The sequence below is a fragment of the Oryctolagus cuniculus genome, chromosome 19 (genome assembly GCF_964237555.1).
Source record: "Oryctolagus cuniculus chromosome 19, mOryCun1.1, whole genome shotgun sequence".
NCBI classification, from domain to species: Eukaryota; Metazoa; Chordata; class Mammalia; order Lagomorpha; family Leporidae; genus Oryctolagus; species Oryctolagus cuniculus.
The window spans coordinates 66,629,052-66,650,339 of record NC_091450.1 but is presented as its reverse complement, the minus strand read 5'-3'; the positions used below and the strand labels follow the sequence as shown (position 1 = coordinate 66,650,339).

General features: G+C 41.6%; 1 protein-coding gene across 3 annotated transcripts in view; it reads right to left on the bottom strand.

The window, feature by feature from the left end:
- Window positions 1-21,288, bottom strand: part of TMEM248 (transmembrane protein 248) — a 46,188-nt gene that overhangs the window by 4,632 nt on the left and 20,268 nt on the right. For 2 of the 3 annotated variants that reach the window (XM_017338226.3, XM_070064759.1), the window contains exons 2-5: window positions 17,794-17,970; window positions 14,399-14,684; window positions 12,597-12,747; window positions 980-1,163 (exon numbers count right to left, since the gene is read on the bottom strand). In XM_017338226.3, coding sequence (XP_017193715.1) covers window positions 980-1,163; window positions 12,597-12,747; window positions 14,399-14,684; window positions 17,794-17,952 — 780 coding nt within the window. In that variant the 5' untranslated portion in view covers window positions 17,953-17,970. Of the gene's footprint in view, window positions 1-979; window positions 1,164-12,596; window positions 12,748-14,398; window positions 14,685-17,679; window positions 17,764-17,793; window positions 17,971-21,288 lie in introns of those variants that run through there. The other variant, XM_051836344.1, reaches the window with a different exon arrangement.

Below are 21,288 nucleotides of genomic sequence, written 5' to 3'. Positions count from 1 at the left end.
TGTGTGTGTGTGTGTGTGGCTCTGCCTCTCAAATAAATAAATAAAAATCTTTAAAAAAAAAAAAAAAAAAAAACAAAAAGAAATTCACCCACACAGACAGGAAGACAGGGAAGAGCTCTTAGAAAAGGACACTAAATTAGTTCTTCACCTGCAACATTAGTAAATGTTTTCTTCTCATTTCTTCTTTGTCCATGGAAAACCTATGCAGGCCTCAATATCTACCCAAAGGTTAGGCCGGTGCTGCGGCTCACTAGGCTAATCCTCCACCTTGCGGTGCCGGCACACCAGGTTCTAGTCCTGGTCGGGGCGCCGGATTCTGTCCCAGTTGCCCTCTTCTAGGCCAGCTCTCTGCTGTGGCCAGGGAGTGCAGTGGAGGATGGCCCAAATGCTTGGGCCCTGCACCCCATGGGAGACCAGGATAAGTACCTGGCTCCTGCCATCGGATCAGCGTGGTGCACCAGCCGCGGCGGCGGCCACTGGAGGGTGAACCAACAGCAAAGGAAGACCTTTGTCTCTGTCTCTCTCTCTCTCACTGTCCACTCTGCCTGTCAAAAAACAAAAACAAAAAAAAACAAAAACAAAAAAAACACTACCCAAAGGTTCATCTCCTTGTATGACTCACCTCTACCTTTTTGAATACCAAACAGTGCTACTTACTACTGCTCAGATCCACATGAAGCACACACTCTCCCAGCATGCTTGTGTGCATCAGTAGCACTACACAGGCATCTCAAGGAATCCTTTTGGGTCAGCACACGACAGTGCTTAAGTAACTACTGCTGAACACAGCAGAAAATAGAAGAAAGAACAAGATGTTTCTTAACCCAAAGGGTGACCTGTTTCCCCATGTCTACCCTCTCTGCCTAGGTTCCCAACCCAGCTGAAAGTCTAGAGTGGCAGAGACTAAGTTAATCCAAGAACTAAACAGAGCCTGGGCCAGCGGTTCCAGAACAGCCAGCCACAGATTTTTCTCACTTACGTCTGGAACCATAACTGTAAGCTTCGGATTTAAAGCATGATAGACTTTTCCAATGGCCCCCTTGTAACACCAGAAAGGATTGTAATCTTGAGCGTATTTAGTGTTGGCATCTCTGGCAGTCGTGAAAATCTTGTACCAGAGCGTGGCATTGCTGTAAGTGTCAGGAACACAGTGTGGTGGCTGCCTGTGGGGGCAGAGAGGGGAAAACAGATGCTTGGTGGCCTGAGACACTCACATGTTTCTCCTCCCCCGCCCCCCAGCAGCGGGCACAACACTTGAACAGAGCACCATGTGTGCAAAGCAGAAACTAACACATACGTGTTTCTGATAATACCTTGTTTCACCATTCCATTTGCATTTGTAGGGTCTCTCTCTGTTTCTGAGGTAAACACAGACCAGGAAAAAAACAGGCATCTGACCTTTAGGAGTTGGGTGTTGGGATTCCGCATCTTCCATGCAAACCACAGTCTTCTCACATGTGACACAGCCCAAGAGAGCCCTACTCCATTGAAGTCTATTTTCTCCAATGATGTGAATTCTTCATTACAACTGGAAGCTTCCTATACAAACTTCTGCATCAGCTATCAGAACACCAAGTCATGGCTAACTTACCTGACCTTGCTCTACAAACTTGCAAATGTCTAATGCAGATAAACCTCAGAATAAGTCTTACCTCAGAATAACTAAGTCTTACTTACAAAGGATTAAGCATTGAATTCTTTTAAATACGCTGAACTTTGAGTATTTTGCTTATCTATAGGTCATTATTTCATTTACAGAAAAAGTAAATAAATCCTTAGGGGCAAAACAATAATACTGACTACTGTTCAACGAAAAAAAATTAAAGCTAAAGTTTCAGAAACAGGGGCGGAGCCAAGATGGCGGAATAGTGAGGGCGCGCACCGATAGTCCGGGAAAATTTAGTTTAATAAAAGTGGAGTTACGGTAGCCTCAGAAAAAGGATCAGGAAAAAAATTGCAGAGGAAACTCTTCCGGATCTAGTGGCTGTGACTCAGAGGACCTACTGGGAGAGCAAGGTCGTCCACCGCACAGAAGCCGAGCTTCGGGAGCCGCAGGGTCTGCGCGCCGTGCAGGAAGAGGAGTGGAAGTGACACAGACACCGGCAGGGAGAGCAGGGACGCCAAGGGATCTGAGTCCACACATCGGCGATGGAAAGGGAGATAAGCTCAGTAACGGGAGACAATGGCAGGGAAACGGCGGACAGAATCTAGAGGGAAGCGGGCTTTGAGGCGGGAAAGTTCACCAGACTGACTACAGGAGAGAAGAAGGAAAAAAAAAGGGTGGGGGGGGTACTGTTACAGACAAGTTTCTCCGCCAACCTTACAAAGGCTAGCAAGAGACAAAGAGCAGACCCCACTTGGGATATACATAACAAAAGGAGAGAGCTAAGGAACTGAGGCTTAACAATTCAGTAGCCTAGGCAACCCAGTGGGAGTCCCCAGGAGAAATTGAGCCAGCACAGACTCTTTGGGTAGAAGCCAGAGATCAGAAGCTAAATACCATCAATTCTGCTCAGCTGTGCAGTATTACTTACCACCTGAATAAAAAATAAAATAAATGAATAAATAAATAGAGATTTACCATGCATAACCTGAGGGTGTCACCTTTGCACACCTGTAACCCAGAAGAACAAGGCAGAGCTCTCAGGCCACACCCATCTCAAGCCTCCAAAGCTCCTCCAACAGCAGGCAGTCCACTTAACACAGACATAGTTTAAAAAAAATAAAAAACCTCTTCAGAGGGAGGAGGCAAGATGGCGGAATAGGAAGGGAGCACACTGATAGTCCGAGGAGAGATAGTTTAATAAAAGTGGAGATACTGCAGGTTCAAGGAAGAGTAGGGGAGGAAACAGCAGAAGAAACTCTTCCGGAACGCGTGATTCACAGCAGACCTGCGTGGAGAGCGTGGGAGCCCACAGTTCGGGACACCAGCGGCAGACTCAACACACCAGCGCTGGAACGCGAGGTGAGCCGAACCTCAATAGCCCGAGACACCGGCAGGCAAGCGGAGAGAGGAGACTAGAGGGAACGACCCCCGGGGGGGGGGGGGAGTTCACCAGGCTGACTGGAAGAGAGAGAGAGAGAAAAAAAAAAAGGTGACTGGTACGGACACGGGTTTCTCTCTCTCCGCTCACCTCTCAAGGGCGAGCAAGACAAAGAGCAGGCGCCATCTTGGACATACGTCATAAGCAGAGCGACCTCAGGTCTGCACAGGCCCTGAGCCTAGCAGAAAAACCTGACTCTGGGCGGGGTGAATTAACAGGAGATTAGGACCTAGTAAATTTGTGGTGCTACTGAACAGAGACTGTGAAAAAAGAGACGGTGGGGGAGAGAACTCACGGAATTCACGTGAGCACTCTCCAGAGACGCTACAATTCCGTAACTTTGGCAACCCAGTGGGAGACTGAAGGAGAATTTGAGCCCACTCTGAGGGCCGAACAGATTCCCTGTGTGGTTCTTGGGAAAGAGCTTCTGATCTCTGGCTCCTGTGGGTATATCATTTCCCTGCTAACTACCTCCAACTTCGTTCAGCTGTGCAGAATTACTTCCCTTTTGAATCAAAAAAAAAAAAAAAAGAGAGAGAGAGAGAGAGGTTTACCACGCCTAACCTGGGAGTGTCACCTTTGGCACACCAAACAGAGCTCTCAGGCCACACCCATCTCAAGCCCTAAGGCTCCATCAAAAACAGATAGTCCACTTAATCTAGAGTCATAGTATAACAAGAAAAAGCACCACAGTGAAGAAACCAAATATCTCCAATATGCCAAATAACAAACGCAAAAACCGAGGTAATAAAAACAAGGAAGTCACCATGACGCCCTCAAATGAAAAAGACACCCCAATTCAAGATTATGAAGATGATGACATAGAAGAAATGCAAGAAGCAGATCTCAAAAAATTGATAAGAACATTAAGAAGTTCTCAAAAAAAATTCTTGAACTACAGAAATCCTTAATGGACAAGATAGAAAATCTCTCTCGTGAAAATGAAATATTAAGGAGGAATCAAAATGAAACGAAACAACTAGTACAACAGGAAACTGTGATAGTGACTGAAGTGAAGAATTCAATAGATCAAATGAAAAACACAATAGAGAGCCTTACAAACAGAATGGGTGAAGCAGAAGACAGAATATCGGACTTAGAAGACAGAGAACAGGAAAGGATACAGTCAGACCAAAGAAAAGAAGAGGAAATTAGAAATCTAAAACATATTTTTGGGAATCTTCAGGATACTATTAAAAAACCCAACATTCGGGTTCTAGGAGTTCCTGAAGGCATGGAGAGAAAGGATTAGAAGGCCTTTGTAGTGAGATATTAGCAGAAAATTTCCCATGTTTGGAGAAGGACAGAGAAATCCTAGTACAGGAAGCTCACAGAACCCCTAATAAACACGACCAAGAGAGATCCTCACCACGACACGTTGTAATTAAACTCTCCACAGTGAAACATAAAGAAAAGATCCTAAAATGTGCAAGAGAGAAACATCAGATTACTCTCAGAGGATCTCCAATCAGACTCACAGCTGACTTCTCATCAGAAACCCTACAAGCTAGGAGGGAATGGCGAGATATAGCCCAGGTACTAAGAGAGAACAACTGCCAGCCCAGAATATTATATCCTGCAAAGCTATCATTTGTGAATGAAGGTGAAATAAAGACTTTTCATAGCAAACAGATTGAAAGAATTTGTTGCCACTCGTCCAGCCATGCAAAACATGCTTAAAGATGTGTTACACACAGAAACACAGAAACACAGCCATCAATATGAAAGAAGGTAAAGGAAGGAAACCAAGGAAGGAAACCTCACAGCAAAAGATCACAGAGAATTCAAAGCATATATTAGAACTTATCTTTGGCAAATGGCAGGGCAAAGTTACCTCTTTTCATTAGTCACATTGAACGTGAATGGCCTGAATTGTCCAGTTAAAAGACACCGATTGGCTGATTGGGTTAAGGAACAAAACCCATCTATTTGCTGCTCACAAGAAACACATCTTTCCAACAAAGATCCATACAGATTGAAAGTGAAAGGCTGGAAAAAGATATACCATGCCAACAGAAATGAAAAAAGAGCGGGCGTAGCCATCTTAATATCGGAAAACATAAACTTTACCACAAAAACTGTTAAGAGAGACAAAGAGGGACACTATATCATGATTAAGGGATCAATACAACAAGAAGATATAACAATTATCAATGTATATGCACCTAACTACAGGGCACCAGTTTATCTAAAAGATTTATTAACGGACTTAAAGGGAGACTTAGATTCCAATACAATAGTACTGGGGGACTTCAATACTCCACTCTCAGAAATAGACAGATCATCCGGACAGAAGATCAACAAGGAGACAGTAGATTTAAACGACACTATAGCCCAAATGGATCTAACAGATATATACAGAACTTTCAATCCTACAGCTAAAGATTTTACATTCTTCTCAGCAGTACATGGAACCTTCTCTAGGACTGACCACATACTAGGCCATAAAGCAAGTCTCAGCAAATTCAAAAGAATTAGAATCATACCATGCAGCTTCTCAGACCATAAAGGAATGAAGTTGGAAATTAGCAACTCAGGAATCCCTAGAGCATACGCAAACACATTGAGATTGAACAACATGCTCCTGAATGAACAATGGGTCATAGAAGAAATCAAAAGAGAAATTAAAAACTTTCTGGAAGTAAATGAGGATAACAACACAACATACCAAAACTTATGGGACGCAGCAAAAGCAGTGTTAAGAGGAAAGTTTATATCAATAGGTGCCTACATCAAGAAATTGGAAAGGCACCAAATAGATGAGCTTTCAATTCACCTCACGGATCTAGAATACCTACAGCAAACCAGACCCAAATCTAGTAGGAGAAGAGAAATAATTAAAATCAGAGAAGAAATCAACAGGATTGAATCAAGAAAAACATTCCAAAAAATCAGCCAAACGAGGAGCTGGTTTTTTGAAAAAATAAACAAAATTGACACCCCATTGGCCCAACTAACTAAAAAAAGAAGAGAAAAGACCCAAATCAATAAAATCAGAGATGAAAAAGGAAATGTAACAACAGACACCACAGAAATAAAAAGAATCATCAGAAATTACTACAAGGACTTGTATGCCAGCAAACAGGGAAACCTATCAGAAATGGATAGATTCCTGGACACATGCAAACTGCCTAAATTGAACCAGGAAGACACAGAAAACCTAAACAGACCCATAAATGAGACAGAAATTGAAACACTAATAAAGGCCCTCCCAACAAAGAAAAGCCCAGGACCACATGGATTCACTGCTGAATTCTACCAGACATTTAAAGAAGAATTAACTCCAATTCTTCTCAAACTATTCAGAACAATCGAAGAAGAGGGAATCCTCCCAAATTCTTTCTATATAGCCAGCATCACCTTAATTCCTAAGCCGGAAAAAGATGCAGCACTGAAAGGGAATTACAGACCAATATCCCTGATGAACATAGATGTAAAAATCCTTAATAAAATTCTCGCCAATAGAATGCAACAACACATCAGAAAGATCATCCACCCAGACCAAGTGGGATTTATCCCTGGTATGCAGGGATGGTTTAATGTGTGCAAGACAATCAATGTGATACACCACATTAACAGACTGCAGAACAAAAACCATATGATTATCTCAATAGATGCCAAGAAAGCATTTGATAAAATACAACACCCGTTCATGATGAAAACTCTAAGCAAACTGGGTTTGGAAGGAACATTCCTCAATACAATCAAAGCAATCTATGAAAAACCCACAGCCAACATCCTATTGAATGGGGAAAAGTTGGAAGCATTTCCACTGAGATCTGGTACCAGACAGGGATGTCCACTCTCACCACTGCTATTCAATATAGTTCTGGAGGTTCTAGCCAGAGCTATTAGGCAAGAAAAAGAAATTAAAGGGATACAAATTGGGAAGGAAGAACTCAAACTATCCCTCTTTGCAGACGATGGGATTCTTTACTTAGAGGATCCAAAGAACTCTACTAAGAGACTATTGGAACTCATAGAAGAGTTTGGCAAAGTAACAGGGTATAAAATCAATGCACAAAAATCAACAGCCTTTGTATACACAGGCAATGCCATGACTGAGGAAGAACTTCTAAGATCAATCCCCCTCACAATAGCTACAAAAACAATCAAATACCTTGGAATAAACTTAACCAAGGACGTTAAAGATCTCTACGATGAGAATTACAAAATCTTAAAGAAAGAAATAGAAGAGGATACCAAAAAATGGAAAAATCTTCCATGCTCATGGATTGGAAGAATCAACATCATCAAAATGTCCATTCTCCCAAAAGCAATTCATAGATTCAATACAATACCAATCAAGATACCAAAGACATTCTTCTCAGATCTGGAAAAAATGGTGCTGAAATTCATATGGCGGCACAAGAGACCTCGAATAGCTAAAGCAATCTTGTACAACAAAAACAAAGCCAGAGGCATCACAATACCAGATTTCAGGACATACTACAGGGCAGTAGTAATCAAAACAGCATGGTACTGGTACAGAAACAGATGGATAGACCAATGGAACAGAATTGAAACACCAGAAATCAACCCAAACATCTACAGCCAACTTATATTTGATCAAGGATCTAAAACCAATTCCTGGAGCAAGGACAGTCTATTCAATAAATGGCGCTGGGAAAACTGGATTTCCACATGCAGAAGCATGAAGCAAGACCCCTACCTTGCACCTTACACCAAAAATCCACTCAACATGGATTAAAGACCTAAATCTACAACCTGACACCATCAAGTTATTAGAGAACATTGGAGAAACCCTTCAAGATATTGGCACAGGCAAAGAGTTTCTGGAAAGACCCAGGAGGCACAGGCAGTCAAAGCCAAAATCAACTATAGGGATTGCATCAAATTGAGAAGTTTCTGTACTGCAAAAGAAACAGTCAGGAGAGTGAAGAGACAACCAAGAGAATGGGAAAAAATATTTGCAAACTATGCAACAGATAAAGGGTTAATAACCAGAATCTACAAAGAGATCAAGAAACTCCACAACAACAAAACCAACAACCCACTTAAGAGATGGGCCAAGGACCTTAATAGACATTTTTCAAAAGAGGAAATCCAAATGGCCAACAGGCACATGAAAAAATGTTCAAGATCACTAGCAATCAGGGAAATACAAATCAAAACCACAATGAGGTTTCACCTCACCCCGGTTAGAATGGCTCACATGCAGAAATCTACCAACAACACATGCTGGCGAGGATGTGGGGAAAAAGGGACACTAACCCACTGTTGGTGGGAATGCAAACTGGTCAAGCCACTATGGAAGTCAGTCTGGAGATTCCTCAGAAACCTGAAGATAACCCTACCGTCCGACCCAGCCATCCCACTCCTTGGAATTTACCCAAAGGAATTTAAATTGGCAAACAAAAAAGCGGTCTGCACCCTAATGTTTATTGCAGCTCAATTCACAATAGCTAAGAACTGGAACCAACCTAAATGCCCATCAACGGTAGACTGGATAAAGAAATTATGGGATATGTACTCTTTAGAATACTATACCGCAGTAAGAAACAATGAAATCCAGTCATTTGCAACAAAATGGAGGAATCTGGAACACATCATGCTGAGTGAAATAAGCCAGTCCCAAAGGGACAAATACCATATGTTCTCCCTGATCGGTGACAACTGACTGAACACCAAAAAGGAAACCTGTTGAAGTGAAATGGACACTATGAGAAACGGTGACTTGAACAGCATAGCCCTGACTGTTAATGAACAACTTAATACATTATCCCTCCTAGTAGTTTTTTTATCTGTTCTACTTAATATGACTGGTTTAATTCTGTAATGAATACACAGTTATTCTTAAGTGTTGAAATTTAACTGAAATGTGATCCCTGTTAAACATAAGAGTGGGAATAAGAGAGAGAAGGGATGTACAATTTGGGACATGCTCAAGCTGTCTTGCCCCAAATGGTAGAATTAGAAACGTACCAGGGGATTCCAATTCAATCCCATCAAGGTGGCATGTACCAATGCCATCTCACTAGTCCCAGTGATCAATTTCAGTTCACAATTGATCAAAATGAAAGGACTAAGAGTCAAAGGGAGCACATAAACAAGTCTAGTACCTGCTAACACTAACCGATAAAATAAATAAAGGGGAGAGCGATCCAACATGGGAAGCGAGATACTCAGCAGACTCATAGAATGGCAGATGTCCTAAATAGCACTCTGGCCTCAGAATCAGCCCTAAAGGCATTCGGATCTGGCTGAAAAGCCCATGAGAGTATTTCAGGCATGGAAAGCCAAGACACTCTGGCAAAAGATCTCTGTGAGTGAGATCCCAGTGGAAAGAACAGGTCATCAAAGAAGGAGGTGCCTTTCTCTGAAGGGAGGAGAGAACCTCCACTTTGACTATGACCTTGTCTAAACAAGATAAGAGTCGGAGAACTCAAAAGGCTTCCATAGCCTTGGAATCTCATGACTGGAGCATAGGGAGATTACTGATGCCATAGACAGGAGTGTCAATTGGTAAAGTCAACAACAGGAGTCACTGTGCACTTACTCCTCATGTAGGATCTCTGTCCTTAATGTGCTGTGCATTGAGATTTAATGCTGTAACGAGTACTCAAACAATATATTTCACTTTGTGTTTCTATGGGGGTGCAAACTGTTGAAATCTTTACTTAATGCATACTAAACTGATCCTCTGTAAAAAAAAAAAAAAAAAAAAAAAAAAGAAATTATCAATTCCCAACTTGACTGTCACTGGGATTAAACATGAGAATAGGTCTGCTCTGATTTCATCATCATTTAAAAAAAAATCATCTATTATTTTTCACTTTATGTTTCTGCATGGGAGCAAACTGTTGAAATCCTTACTTAAAGTATACTAAGCTGATCTTCTGTATATTAAGATAATCGAAAATGAATCTTGATGTGAATGGAAGGGGAGAGGGAGTGGGAAAGGGGAGGGTTGTGGGTGGGAGGGACGGTATGGGGGGGGAAGCCATTGTAATCCATAAGTCGTACTTTGGAAATTTATATTCATTAAATAAAAGTTAAAAAAAAAGAGAAAAAAAAAAAAAACCTCCCAGTGAGAGAGGAAGAATTAACAATGCCAAGCAACAAACACAGAAATCGAGGGAACAAGATCAATGATGACACTATGACACCTCTAAGTAAACAAAACACCCAAGCCAAGATTATGAAGATGATGAGATAGAAGAAAAGCAAGATACGGATTTCAAAAAATTTATGATAAGAACATTTAGAAGTTTTCAAAAGCAAATCCTTGAACTACAGAAATCCTTATTGGACAGGATTGAAAATCTCTCTCGTGAAAATGAAATTTTAAGGAAGAATCAAAATGAAATGCACAAACTAGTAGTAGAACAGGAAAGTGTGATAGTGAAGAGAAATCAAAATGAAATGAAGAGCTCAATAGATCAAATGACAAACACATTAGAAAGTGTAAAAAACAGAGTCAGTAAAACAGAAGAGAGAATATCGGACTTAGAAGACAGAGCACAGGAAAACATGCAGTCAAACCAAAGAAAAGAAGAGGAAATTAGAAATCTAAAAATATTGGGGGTTCTATGAGCTTCCTGTACTAGGATATCTCTGTCCTTCTCCAAACCTGGAAAGTTCTCTGCTAGTATCTCACTAAAAAGGCCTTCCAATCCTTTCTCTCTCTCCATGCCTTCAGGAACTCCTAGAACTCGAATGTTGGTTTTTTTAATAGTATCCTGTAGATTCCCAACAATATTTTTTAGGTTTCTAATTTCCTCTTCTTTTCTTTGGTTTGACTGTATGTTTTCCTGTGCTCTATCTTCTAAGTCCGATATTCTCTCTTCTGCTTCACCCATTCTGTTTTTAAGGCTTTCTAATGTGTTTGTCATTTGATCTATTGAGCTCTTCATTTCATTTTGATTTCTCTTCACTATCACACTTTCCTGTTCTACTAGTTTCTGAGTTTCATTTTGACTCTTCCTTAAAATTTCGTTTTCACGAGAGAGATTTTCAATCTTGTCCATTAAGGATTTCTGTAGTTCAAGGATTTGCTTTTGAAAACTTCTAAATGTTCTTATCATAAATTTTTTGAAATCCGTATCTTGCATTTCTTCTATCTCATCATCTTCATACTCTTGGCTTGGGGTGTTTTGCTTATTTGGAGCCATCATAGTGTCATCGTTGATCTTGCTCCCTCTATTTCTGTGTTTGTTACTCGGCATAGTTAATTCTTCTTGCGTCACTGCGTTTTTTTTTTTTCTTTGTTTTTTTTTTTTTTTATACTGTGTCCGTGTTAAGTGGACTGCCTGCTGTTGGAGGAGCCTTGGAGGCTTGAGATGGGTGCGGCCTGAGAGCTCTGCCTGGTTCTTCCAGGTTAAGGGTGTGCAAAGGTGACACCCTCAGGTTATGCGTGGTAAATCTCTCTCTTTTTATTTATTTATTTATTTTATTTATTCAGGGGGTAAGTAACACCGCAGGGCATGGCTGTGCAGAATTGATGGTATTTAGCTTCCAGTCTTTGGCTCCTCTGGACTCCCACTGGGTTGCCTAGGCTACTGAATTGTAGTGACTCAGTTCCTTAGCTCTCCCCCATTGATATGTAAATCCAGAGAGCAGGCCTGCTCTTTGTCTCTTGGGAATTCTTCTAGCCTTGCAGCCTTGTACCTTTCTCTGAAGGGAGGAGAGAACTTCCACTTTGACTATGACCTTGTCTAAATAAGATAAGAGTTGGTGAACTCAAAAGGCTTCCATAGCCTTGGAATCTCATGACTGGAGCAAAGGGAGATTACTGATGCCATAAACAGGAGTGTCAATTTGTAAAGTCAACAACAGGAGTCACTGTGCACTTACTCCTCATGTAGGATCTCTGTCCTTAATGTGCTGTACATTGAGATTTAATGCTATAACGAGTACTCAAACAGTATTTTTCACTTTGTGTTTCTATGTGGGTGCAAACTGTTGACATCTTTACTTAATGTATATTAAACGGATCTTCTGTATATATAGAAAATTGAAAATGAATCTTGATATGAATGGAAGGGGAGAGCGGGAAAGGGGAGGGTTGCAGGTGGGAGGGAAGTCATCAGGGGGTGGGGGGGAAACCAATGTAGTCCATAAGCTGTACTTTGGAAATCTATATTCATTAAATAAATGTTAAAAAAAAAAAGTTTCAGAAACAGTTAACTTGTTAGGTGGAAAATAAAGTTCTACTTATACTCTTGACTTAAGAACTAACATGTTCTTGACAACACTTTAGGGAGCTGTAACTACAAATTGCTCTGGCCATCGGGTCAGCTCTTATTTCTGTTTCCTGAGATGTGCCTCTTCTCTACCCATAGGAAAGGCAGCCTAAAGATATCCAGTGCAACCAGGCACTTCTCCTGCCCTGCAGAAGCATGAACTTTCTGGTATTTGTATGCAGAAGTTCTACCTTCAGAATTTCAAATGAAACTTAAACCACCTTTTGGCCAAGCTCAGGCAATGGTAATTCTACAAAATCACACAATGCGAGTCATCCTGATCATTCACTGCTGGGCAGCCCAAGTAATACTCACAGCCCATCCACCCGGTGCAGGGAACACTTACACAGTGACGGGGAACACTCCAGGAGTGGCCGTGAGCGTCATGCAGGCCATGAACACCACTTGCTCACAGTGACCATGAAGAGCACAGTCATCTGAGCTCCAAGCTGTAGGCAGGGTAAAGGTGATGTTTATCTCCTCATGCGCTTCCCTGCCTGGGAAAGAGAAATCAGTGTTTTGGTTAGCAAAGGTAAGGATTCATCTGTTTATTATTCTCTGGGATTCAAATAGGAATCACCTATCACCCGAACAACAGACCTGATCACAACTATGACATCTGCTCAACCAGCATAGCCAGCAAGTGGCAAATGGAGAGGGGCCACTTTTCAGCGGCACCTGGAGAGTCCAAGCAAGGGCATAGGCAGCATTGAACTGCAAAGCTTGGGCTGGGTGAATGACGGCCACTGTTTCAGCATTATACAGCACTCCCAACCATTTTCAACCAGCTTTCACATGTATTCACTTAAAATTTACCAAGAAATAAATATAACTGAAAAAGCATTACCGTTGCCCTTTTAGAGAGGAACAAACTGAGCATTAGAGGATCTGAGAGTCTTAATAAGAAAGGTCTTGGGGGCCGGCACTGTGGCGCAGTGGGTTAATGCCCTGGCCTGAAGTGCCAGCATCCCACATGGGCGCTGGTTCTAGTCCCAGCTACTCCTCTGCCGATCCAGTTCTCTGCTTTGGCCTGGGAAATCAGTAGAAGATGGACCAAGTCCTTGGGACCCTGCACCCGCATGGGAGACTGGAAGAGGCTCCTGGCTCCTGGCTTTGGATCAGCACAGCTCCAGCCGTTGCGGCCATCAGGGGGAGTGAACCATCGGACGGAAGACCTCTCTCTGCCTCTCCTCTCTCTGTGTAACTCTTTCAAATAAAATAAATAAATCTTAAAAAAAGAAAAAGAAAGGTCGTGGACCTGGATAGTGATGAAGCCTAAATGAAAACCTAAGTGTTCTAAAATCACAGCAGAAGAAAAAGGTCTACCTGCTATATGCAAAACCCAGAAGTCACCTGGACCCCGACTAGGAGAGAGCTGTTACGGGAACAGTCACTTCTAAACAAAAATCCCTTTAAGGACTTCTTAAAATGGCTTTTGGAAACTGAAGAACCAAAGGTCATTCATCCAAGGCCCAGGGCTGCCATGGGCCATCTTTGCTCATCATTCCAGGTCCCACTGCTTCCCCGTCCCTCTCCTGTGTCACTTAGAGACTCACAGGTTTGGGAGTGGTCAAAGGGCTGGGCTCCATGTTTTACACGTGTTTATTTTTAAAATGATTTAACAAGCAGTTACACAGCACTTCGTTTTTTGTGAGGAACTACACTCGGAAGTGTTTGAGAAATGTTAACTCCTTCGTCTCTTCTATAATCCCATCGTCCAAGGAGAAGAGACCAAACTCTGGGCTTTTCTAGTTCTTCCTGGCAGCCAGTCCAGAGCTGAGCTAATGGTAGGCATTCGACAAGAAGTAGACTAACAGTGATGTCACATGTATAGTAAGCACTGAAAATTCCAATGGGAGAAGCCCAAACAAAAATTATATGTGTGTGAATGCCAAGGCCAGAAAAGGGTACAGTTTGTCAGTTTCTCATCCTGATGGGCTTTTACAAAGAGACTAATAAATTCCGAGTCCTTTATAAGTGAAGCTGTATTAGAAATGGTTCCTTCTTGACTTTACATGGGTCAAACACAACAAAAAGAGACATATGTGTGAAATAAGAAATAATCTGTTAAGTAAAAGCATACACAGAGAATACTCTAACAGTTGTCCTCCTAGAAGTCTGAAAAGAAAGGCACCAACGATCTCATACCTGAAAGTCCAATTTGATGCCCCAAAATGGTTGAATACAGATGGGTGACGTTGCGCGAGTACCCTCCAAAGGGTTTCAGAGGGTCCAGGGTTAGAGTGATTGCAACTGAGATGTTAACTGGACCTGAATCCTCCAGGGCCTGGGGGGACTGGGTAGATACCCTGGCCTGCCCACTGGTCATTGTGCTTTCTGGAGTAGTGGTGTCATTTGTAGGATGCTTCAGTGTTTCATTCTCCGACACACAGAAATCCAAATCATTAAAGCGCAGCAGAAAGGTATTCCAGTCCTTCAGCGGAAGGAAATAGAGACACAAACATGAGCTACCAGAGTCTCCTGCCGCAGGACCACAGACACGGCCCTGGGGATGGCATCACATCACAATAAAAACCACAATCAGAGTCCAGCATTACCAATGACAGTGCAAGACAGCCATCATCCTCTTGTACTGGCAGAAGACCATGAGTTTCTTAATCATTTTCATACTCATAATGCAAAATAGGAACTCTACATTGGCACAAGATATTAGAAGCTGTGAGGTTAAACAAATTCACTCAAGAAAATGTGTTTATCTCTCTCTACCTTTCAAATAAATAATTTTTTTAAAAAAGCTTGAACAAAACATTAAAAACATTAATCTAAATTATAACTATAGTTCGTTGTTGTTGTTGTTTTTTGTTTTTTGTTTTTTTTTGTTTTTTTTTTCAAATGAGGCTGCCAGGGCAAGTGTTTGGCACAGCAGTTAAGACACCGCTTGGGATGCCTGTAACCCATATTCGAGTGTCTGGGTCCCAATCCTAGCCCCACTGTCAATTAAGCTCCCTGCTAATGCACACCCTAGGAAGCAGCATATGATGGCTCAAGTACTTGGGTTCCTGTCACCCACATGAAAGATGTATATGGAGTTTCCAGCACCCAGTTTTGGCCTAGCCCAGCCTCCACTGTCATAGGCATTTGGAGAATGACCCAGAAATTGAAATTGTCTTTCAAATAAATAAAATTAATACATTTATTTTTAAAAACACACATACAGCTATTACTGTCATGGTTCATAGATACCAACATTGTGAATGACACACCAGGGTCTATGTTAATTTTAGCAGAAATCCAAAGATGAAGTAGGCTGTTAACTACAACTTCTCTCCACCAAGCAACATTGGTTTATAAAAAGTTGCCAAATGTGAAGACAAATCAAATTACACTTTCTCATTACTCTAACACTAGGATTAATTTTAAAACACAATTTGGGCTAGCCCCAAGATGTCAAATGTTCTACTTTTTTAACATCATGATAAGTAGTAACAAGAGCAGTTCAAAAAAACGTGTGGAAAATTATTATGGAAAAAACTCTTCTAAAAATTGTGCACCAAAATAATCTTTAATTTCCTTTTCCATAACCTTTCTGAAATATCCTCGCATATGACATTTTTAGTAGGATTGCAACTGGATGTATCCATTTGCCTATCCCCTACAATCTAGATGGCATGATTATAGATAATGAAGTTCTCCTGTTAAAAAGATACCTGTATTTGAATTTCTTTAGGATCCCTTCCTGACCAGTAAAGAAGAAACAGTCATTATTGTGTCAGTCTCTCTACCCCTCAAATAATTTTTTAAATGATTTTTAAAAAGGGGGAAAGCAACAGGTATCTGCCCAAGTGGTTAAGTCACTAGGATGCCCACATCCCACACCGCAAGCAGCTGGGTTCAATTCCTGACCCAGAGTCCAACTTCCTCCTAATGCAGATCCTAGGAGGCAGCAGTAATTACCCAACAGTTGGGTTTCTGGGCCCCATTTGAGAGACCTGGATTGAGCATCAGCTTCCTCAATGTTATGGACATCTGAGAAATAAACTAGCAGATGGGAGTGCTCTGTATTTCTCTTTTTCTCTCCCTCTTTCTGCCTCTTAAATTTAAAAAAAAAAAATTAAATGATGTAAAAAGCCATTAGCAGAGGTTGGCCTTTGGCCTAGCAGTAAAGATGCTGATTAAGACACCTGCACCTCATATCAGAATATCTGGATTTATACCCAGCTCTAGCTCCTGACTCCAACTTCCTGCTAATGCAGACCCTGGAAAACAGCAGTGATGGCTCAAGTGATTGGGTTCCTGTCCCCACAGGGGGAGACCTGGACTGAGCTCCCAACTCCTGGCTTCAACCCAACCCAGTCCTGACTATTGTGAGCATCTGGAAAGTGAACCACTGAATGAGTCTGTCTGTCCCTCTCTCCCTTTGTCTCTCAAACAAATGAATACTTTTTTAAATCATAAGTAAAGCTGATAAAACTATGATATATAGCTTTAAAATATCAATGTTCAATGACCAGCATTGTAGAGTAGTAGGTTAATCTCCCATGTGCAATACCAGCAGATACCAACACCCTATACTGGAGTTCAAGTCCCAACTACTGGGCTTCTGTTCAAGTTCCCCACTAATGCAACTGAGAAAGCACTGGATGGATGCAAAAGTAATAGGCCCCTGCCACCGATGTCAGGACTCAGATTGAGTTATGGGACTCCTGGCCTTGAACTGGACCAGCACAGTGAATCAGCAGAAGGAAGATGGATCTTTCTCTGTTTCTCCCTCCCTCTGTCTCTCTGCCTTTCAAATAAATAAATCCTTTTGAAAAAAAAAAAAAATCAAGTTTCCTAAAGTTGGAGTGAACTAATTCATATGAATAGATGCATGTTTTCTAACTTCTTGACACAAATCACTTTTAAAATATAGTCTCCAAATATGCTCTTCAAATATACTGGCATTGTGGTACAACAGGGTAAGCTGCTCGTTGCAACACCAGCATCCCAAATCATAGCGCTGGTTCACGTCCCAGCAGCTCTGCTTCCCATCCAGCTTCCTGCTAATGCGCCTGTGAAGATAGCAGAAGATGGCCCCAAAGACTTGGGCCCTTGTCACCCAAGTGGGAGACCTGGATGGAGGTTCTGGCTCCTGGCTTCAGCCTAGCCCAGCTTGGGCTGTTGTGGCCATTTGGGGAGTGAATCTGTAGATACAAGACTGAATCTCTCTCTCTCTCTCTCTCTGACACTCCTTAATCCTATGCCTTTCAAACAAATCTTTTGAAAAATGATATTCAGCTGAACTAAAAATCAGAATAAAAACAATGACATAAGTTATTTATATATAATATACATAAATGCATGTTTCACTGCTGAAACAAGCTAACTGAAACTGGCACTAGTATTTAAATCAAACAGTAACTAAGTTTCTCATCAACAAAACTAGTCACAGGGAGATGGGAAACAGAAAATTTCTAATAAATACTGACCTTTGTCACTAGGAGACAAAAGAAACAACCAAGGAAAGATGTCTGGTGAGCCCACAGGCGTTTCCCCATTCTACAAGGTCAAGTCAGCCTGAGAGAAGTCAGAATAGACTGTACCTCTGCCATTTCTGGTGATTTAATCTCCTTGATTTTGAAGAAGTAGCCCAAGGTCAGGAAAGCTATTGCCATGGCGCTGACACTGATCATAAAGACCACCAGGGGGGGCCGGCTGCTGATGTACAGCTTCAGGTTCTCCAAGGGGTTGATGTTGAACATTATTCTGATCAGTTCCACCTGAAAGAAATTAATCAGAAGATGTGTGGATTGGCTTGCCAAAAGAAAAGCCATGAATCTCACTTTTGTTTCCCTTAGGAGTATTGGGCAGTTTAAGTTCAGGGGCAGCACGGTGGGTAAAGCCACCACCTGCACTGCCGGCATCCCATATGGGCGCTGGTTCGAGACCCAGCTGCTCCACTTCAATCCAGCTCTCTGCTATGGCCTAGGAAAGCAGTAGAAGATGGCCCAACTCCTTGGGCCCCTGCACCCGCATGAGCAACCTGGAAGGAGCTCCTGGCTCCTGGCTTTGTATCAGCACAGCTCTGGCCATTGTGGTCACCTAGGGAAGTGAACCAGCGGATGGAAGACCTCTCTCTCTCTCTGCCTCTCCTTCTCTCTCTGTGTAACTCTTTCATAGAAATAAATAAATCTTTAAAAAAAAAAAGTTTTATTATGAAATCTGAGAAATGCCTGATTTTAAAATTTATTTTATATGAGTGAGATTCAACATCTTTTCATATGATTATTGTTTACAGCCTTGCTGATTTTCCTACTGGATTAGACAGTTGCACTTTTTATCTGTTGAACTCTTTATTTAGCAGAGCCATTAAGCCTTTGACTATACAGTAAAATAAAAATGCTATCTCAAAAAAAAATTTGTAAGTAAACTCATTCAAGACTAGAAGAAAAAATTAAATGTTAACTGTCATTACCTCAAGTGGTACAATCTTGAAAAATATAGATTGAATCTAGTTTGAATCTTCTAAACATTCCATGACAAGCACTGCTACTTCTGTGTTAATTAAGATAATGTTTAGGTCCATCAGTGATATGACACAAATACATGCCAATATGGCAGTTCCCCAGCACAGCGCATGGTTTCATGATCCAGAAACCCTGCCAACCTCTCCAACAACACTGCCACCAACTTCCCCTCCTCCTTTACTGTGCGTGGGCCACACTGTGTGCCTTGCTGTTTTATAGGATCAGCTCATCAGTGTCTGCCAGGAAGTTAGCTCAGAAGCAATAAGGACTGGGCCCAACCAGTTCATAGCTTTCTAAAGTGGCAACAAGCTAATTTAATGTAACGAAAAAAGAGTGAATTCTATCACTGGGTCAATTTCGGAAATGCTGCCTCTTACCAATAGTGTTCTGTAGTCTACAAACCATTTATTTAGGTTTTCTTTAACATATTTCAAAAATGTTTTCTGACTATAGTGTAAGTTTCCACTTCTTTTGTTAAGCTGTTCCTAAGTATTTTATTCCTACATATCCTACTGCAATTTTTAAGCATAACCTTCTGAAAGCTTTTATCTCTGCCTGGGTTGCTTTGCCCCCAAATTCCCACCTGCTTGCTCTTCTTAAACTGCTCCTCATAGTAAACAGTCAGGTCCTTACAGGAGCCCTTCCCTGAACCCTCTCCACTCCTGGTCTCAGCACTCAGCTTTATTTCGTTTGTAGTGTTTAGTGTCAGTCAAGAGTACAATCATTTTTTCCACTTGTCAATTGTCATTCCTCAGTTGTGCACTCCATGAGAAAAGATCTTGTCATCTTCTTCACTGCTACAGACATGGCCCCGGGGACAACAAGCACTTCTAACTATGAACAGATGACATTAACAAAAAGCACTTTTTTAAAAGTCTGCACCAGCTTTTAAATTTGAGAGACAAAGAAATGTATCTGTAGTCCCTATGAACAACCACCACTTGCAGTAAATCAGGCAATGTACTCTTAACAGCCTTGAGATGCAAAATAATCTCTTCTCTCTCCAGAGACAAATCCTGACCTTGAACTGGCAAGTACTATTATCCAGCATGTGCTGTGTACTTCTACTGTGTGAGTGTGCAAAAACAGATAATTACTCATATTGTATTTGAAAAGCTGGGGAAAATGATATACTCTATCATACTATTTTCATTGAACCTTCTGTTTCTGAGTTATCTGTTGAACGATGTTTATCTAACACTGAATTTAAGGGCTGTATATCTTCAGTGTGTCCTACAGTTGACTTACTTGAGAAAAGGTCTTTCCACTGTTTCACCCACAAAGGGAACAACAATAGGTACAAGAGTGGCTCGAGGACAGCCACAGAGCAGAACACATCTTCAACTTGTCATGGTATTGTCACACAATCATCTAAGAAGGCTGCACCAGTTCATCCTTTCCCCAGCAATGAATGGGCTTGCTCCCTGTCCCAATAGTCAAAGCAACAGGTGATACCCTAAAACAAACTAGGCAGGGTCTGCGCGCCAGTGCAGGAAGGGGAGTGGATGTCACACAGACAACAGCGGGGAGAGTTGGGACGCCCAGGGCTCCGAGTCCACACATCGGCATTGGAAGGGGAGGTGAGCTTAGTAACCGGAGACATTGGCGGGGAAACGGCAGTCAGAATCTAGAGGGGAGCGGGAAAGTGCACCAGACTGACTACAGGAGAGAAGGAAAAAGGGTGGGGGGTTTCTCTCTCTGCCAACCTTGCAAAGGTTGCAAGGCTGCAAGGCTTGCAAAAGTTTGCAAGAGACAAAGAGCAGGCCCCCTCTCTGGATTTACATAACAACAGGGGAGAGCTAAGGAACTGAGTCACTACAATTCAGTAGCCTAGGCAACCCAGTGGGAGTTCAGAGGAGAAACAGAGCCTGCACAGACTCTTTGGGTAGAAGCCAGAGATCGGAAGCTAAATACCATCAATTCTGCACAGCCATCCGGTGCGGTACTACTTACCTCCTGAAAAAATAAAATAAATAAATAAAAAGAGAGACATTTACCACGCATAACCTGAGGGTGTCACATTTGCACACCCATAAACTGGAAGAACCAAGCAGAGCTCTCAGGCCACACCCATCTCAAGCCTCCAAGGCTCCTCCAACAGCAGGCAGTCCACTTAACACAGACATAGTATAAAATTAAAAAAATTAAAAACAAAAAACACACAGTGACGAAAGAAGAATTAACGATGCCAAGCAACAAACACAAAAATCGAGGGAACAAGATCAACGATGACACTACGATGCCTCCAAATAAACAAAACACCCCAAGCCAAGATTATGAAGATGATGAGATAGAAGAAAAGCAAGATACGGATTTCAAAAAATTTATGATAAGAACATTTAGAAGTTTTCAAAAGCAAATCCTTGAACTACAGAAATCCTTATTGGACAGGATTGAAAATCTCTCTCGTGAAAATGAAATTTTAAGGAAGAATCAAAATGAAATGCACAAACTAGTAGTAGAACAGGAAAGTGTGATAGTGAAGAGAAATCAAAATGAAATGAAGAGCTCAATAGATCAAATGACAAACACATTAGAGAGCCTTAAAAACAGAGTCAGTAAAGCAGAAGA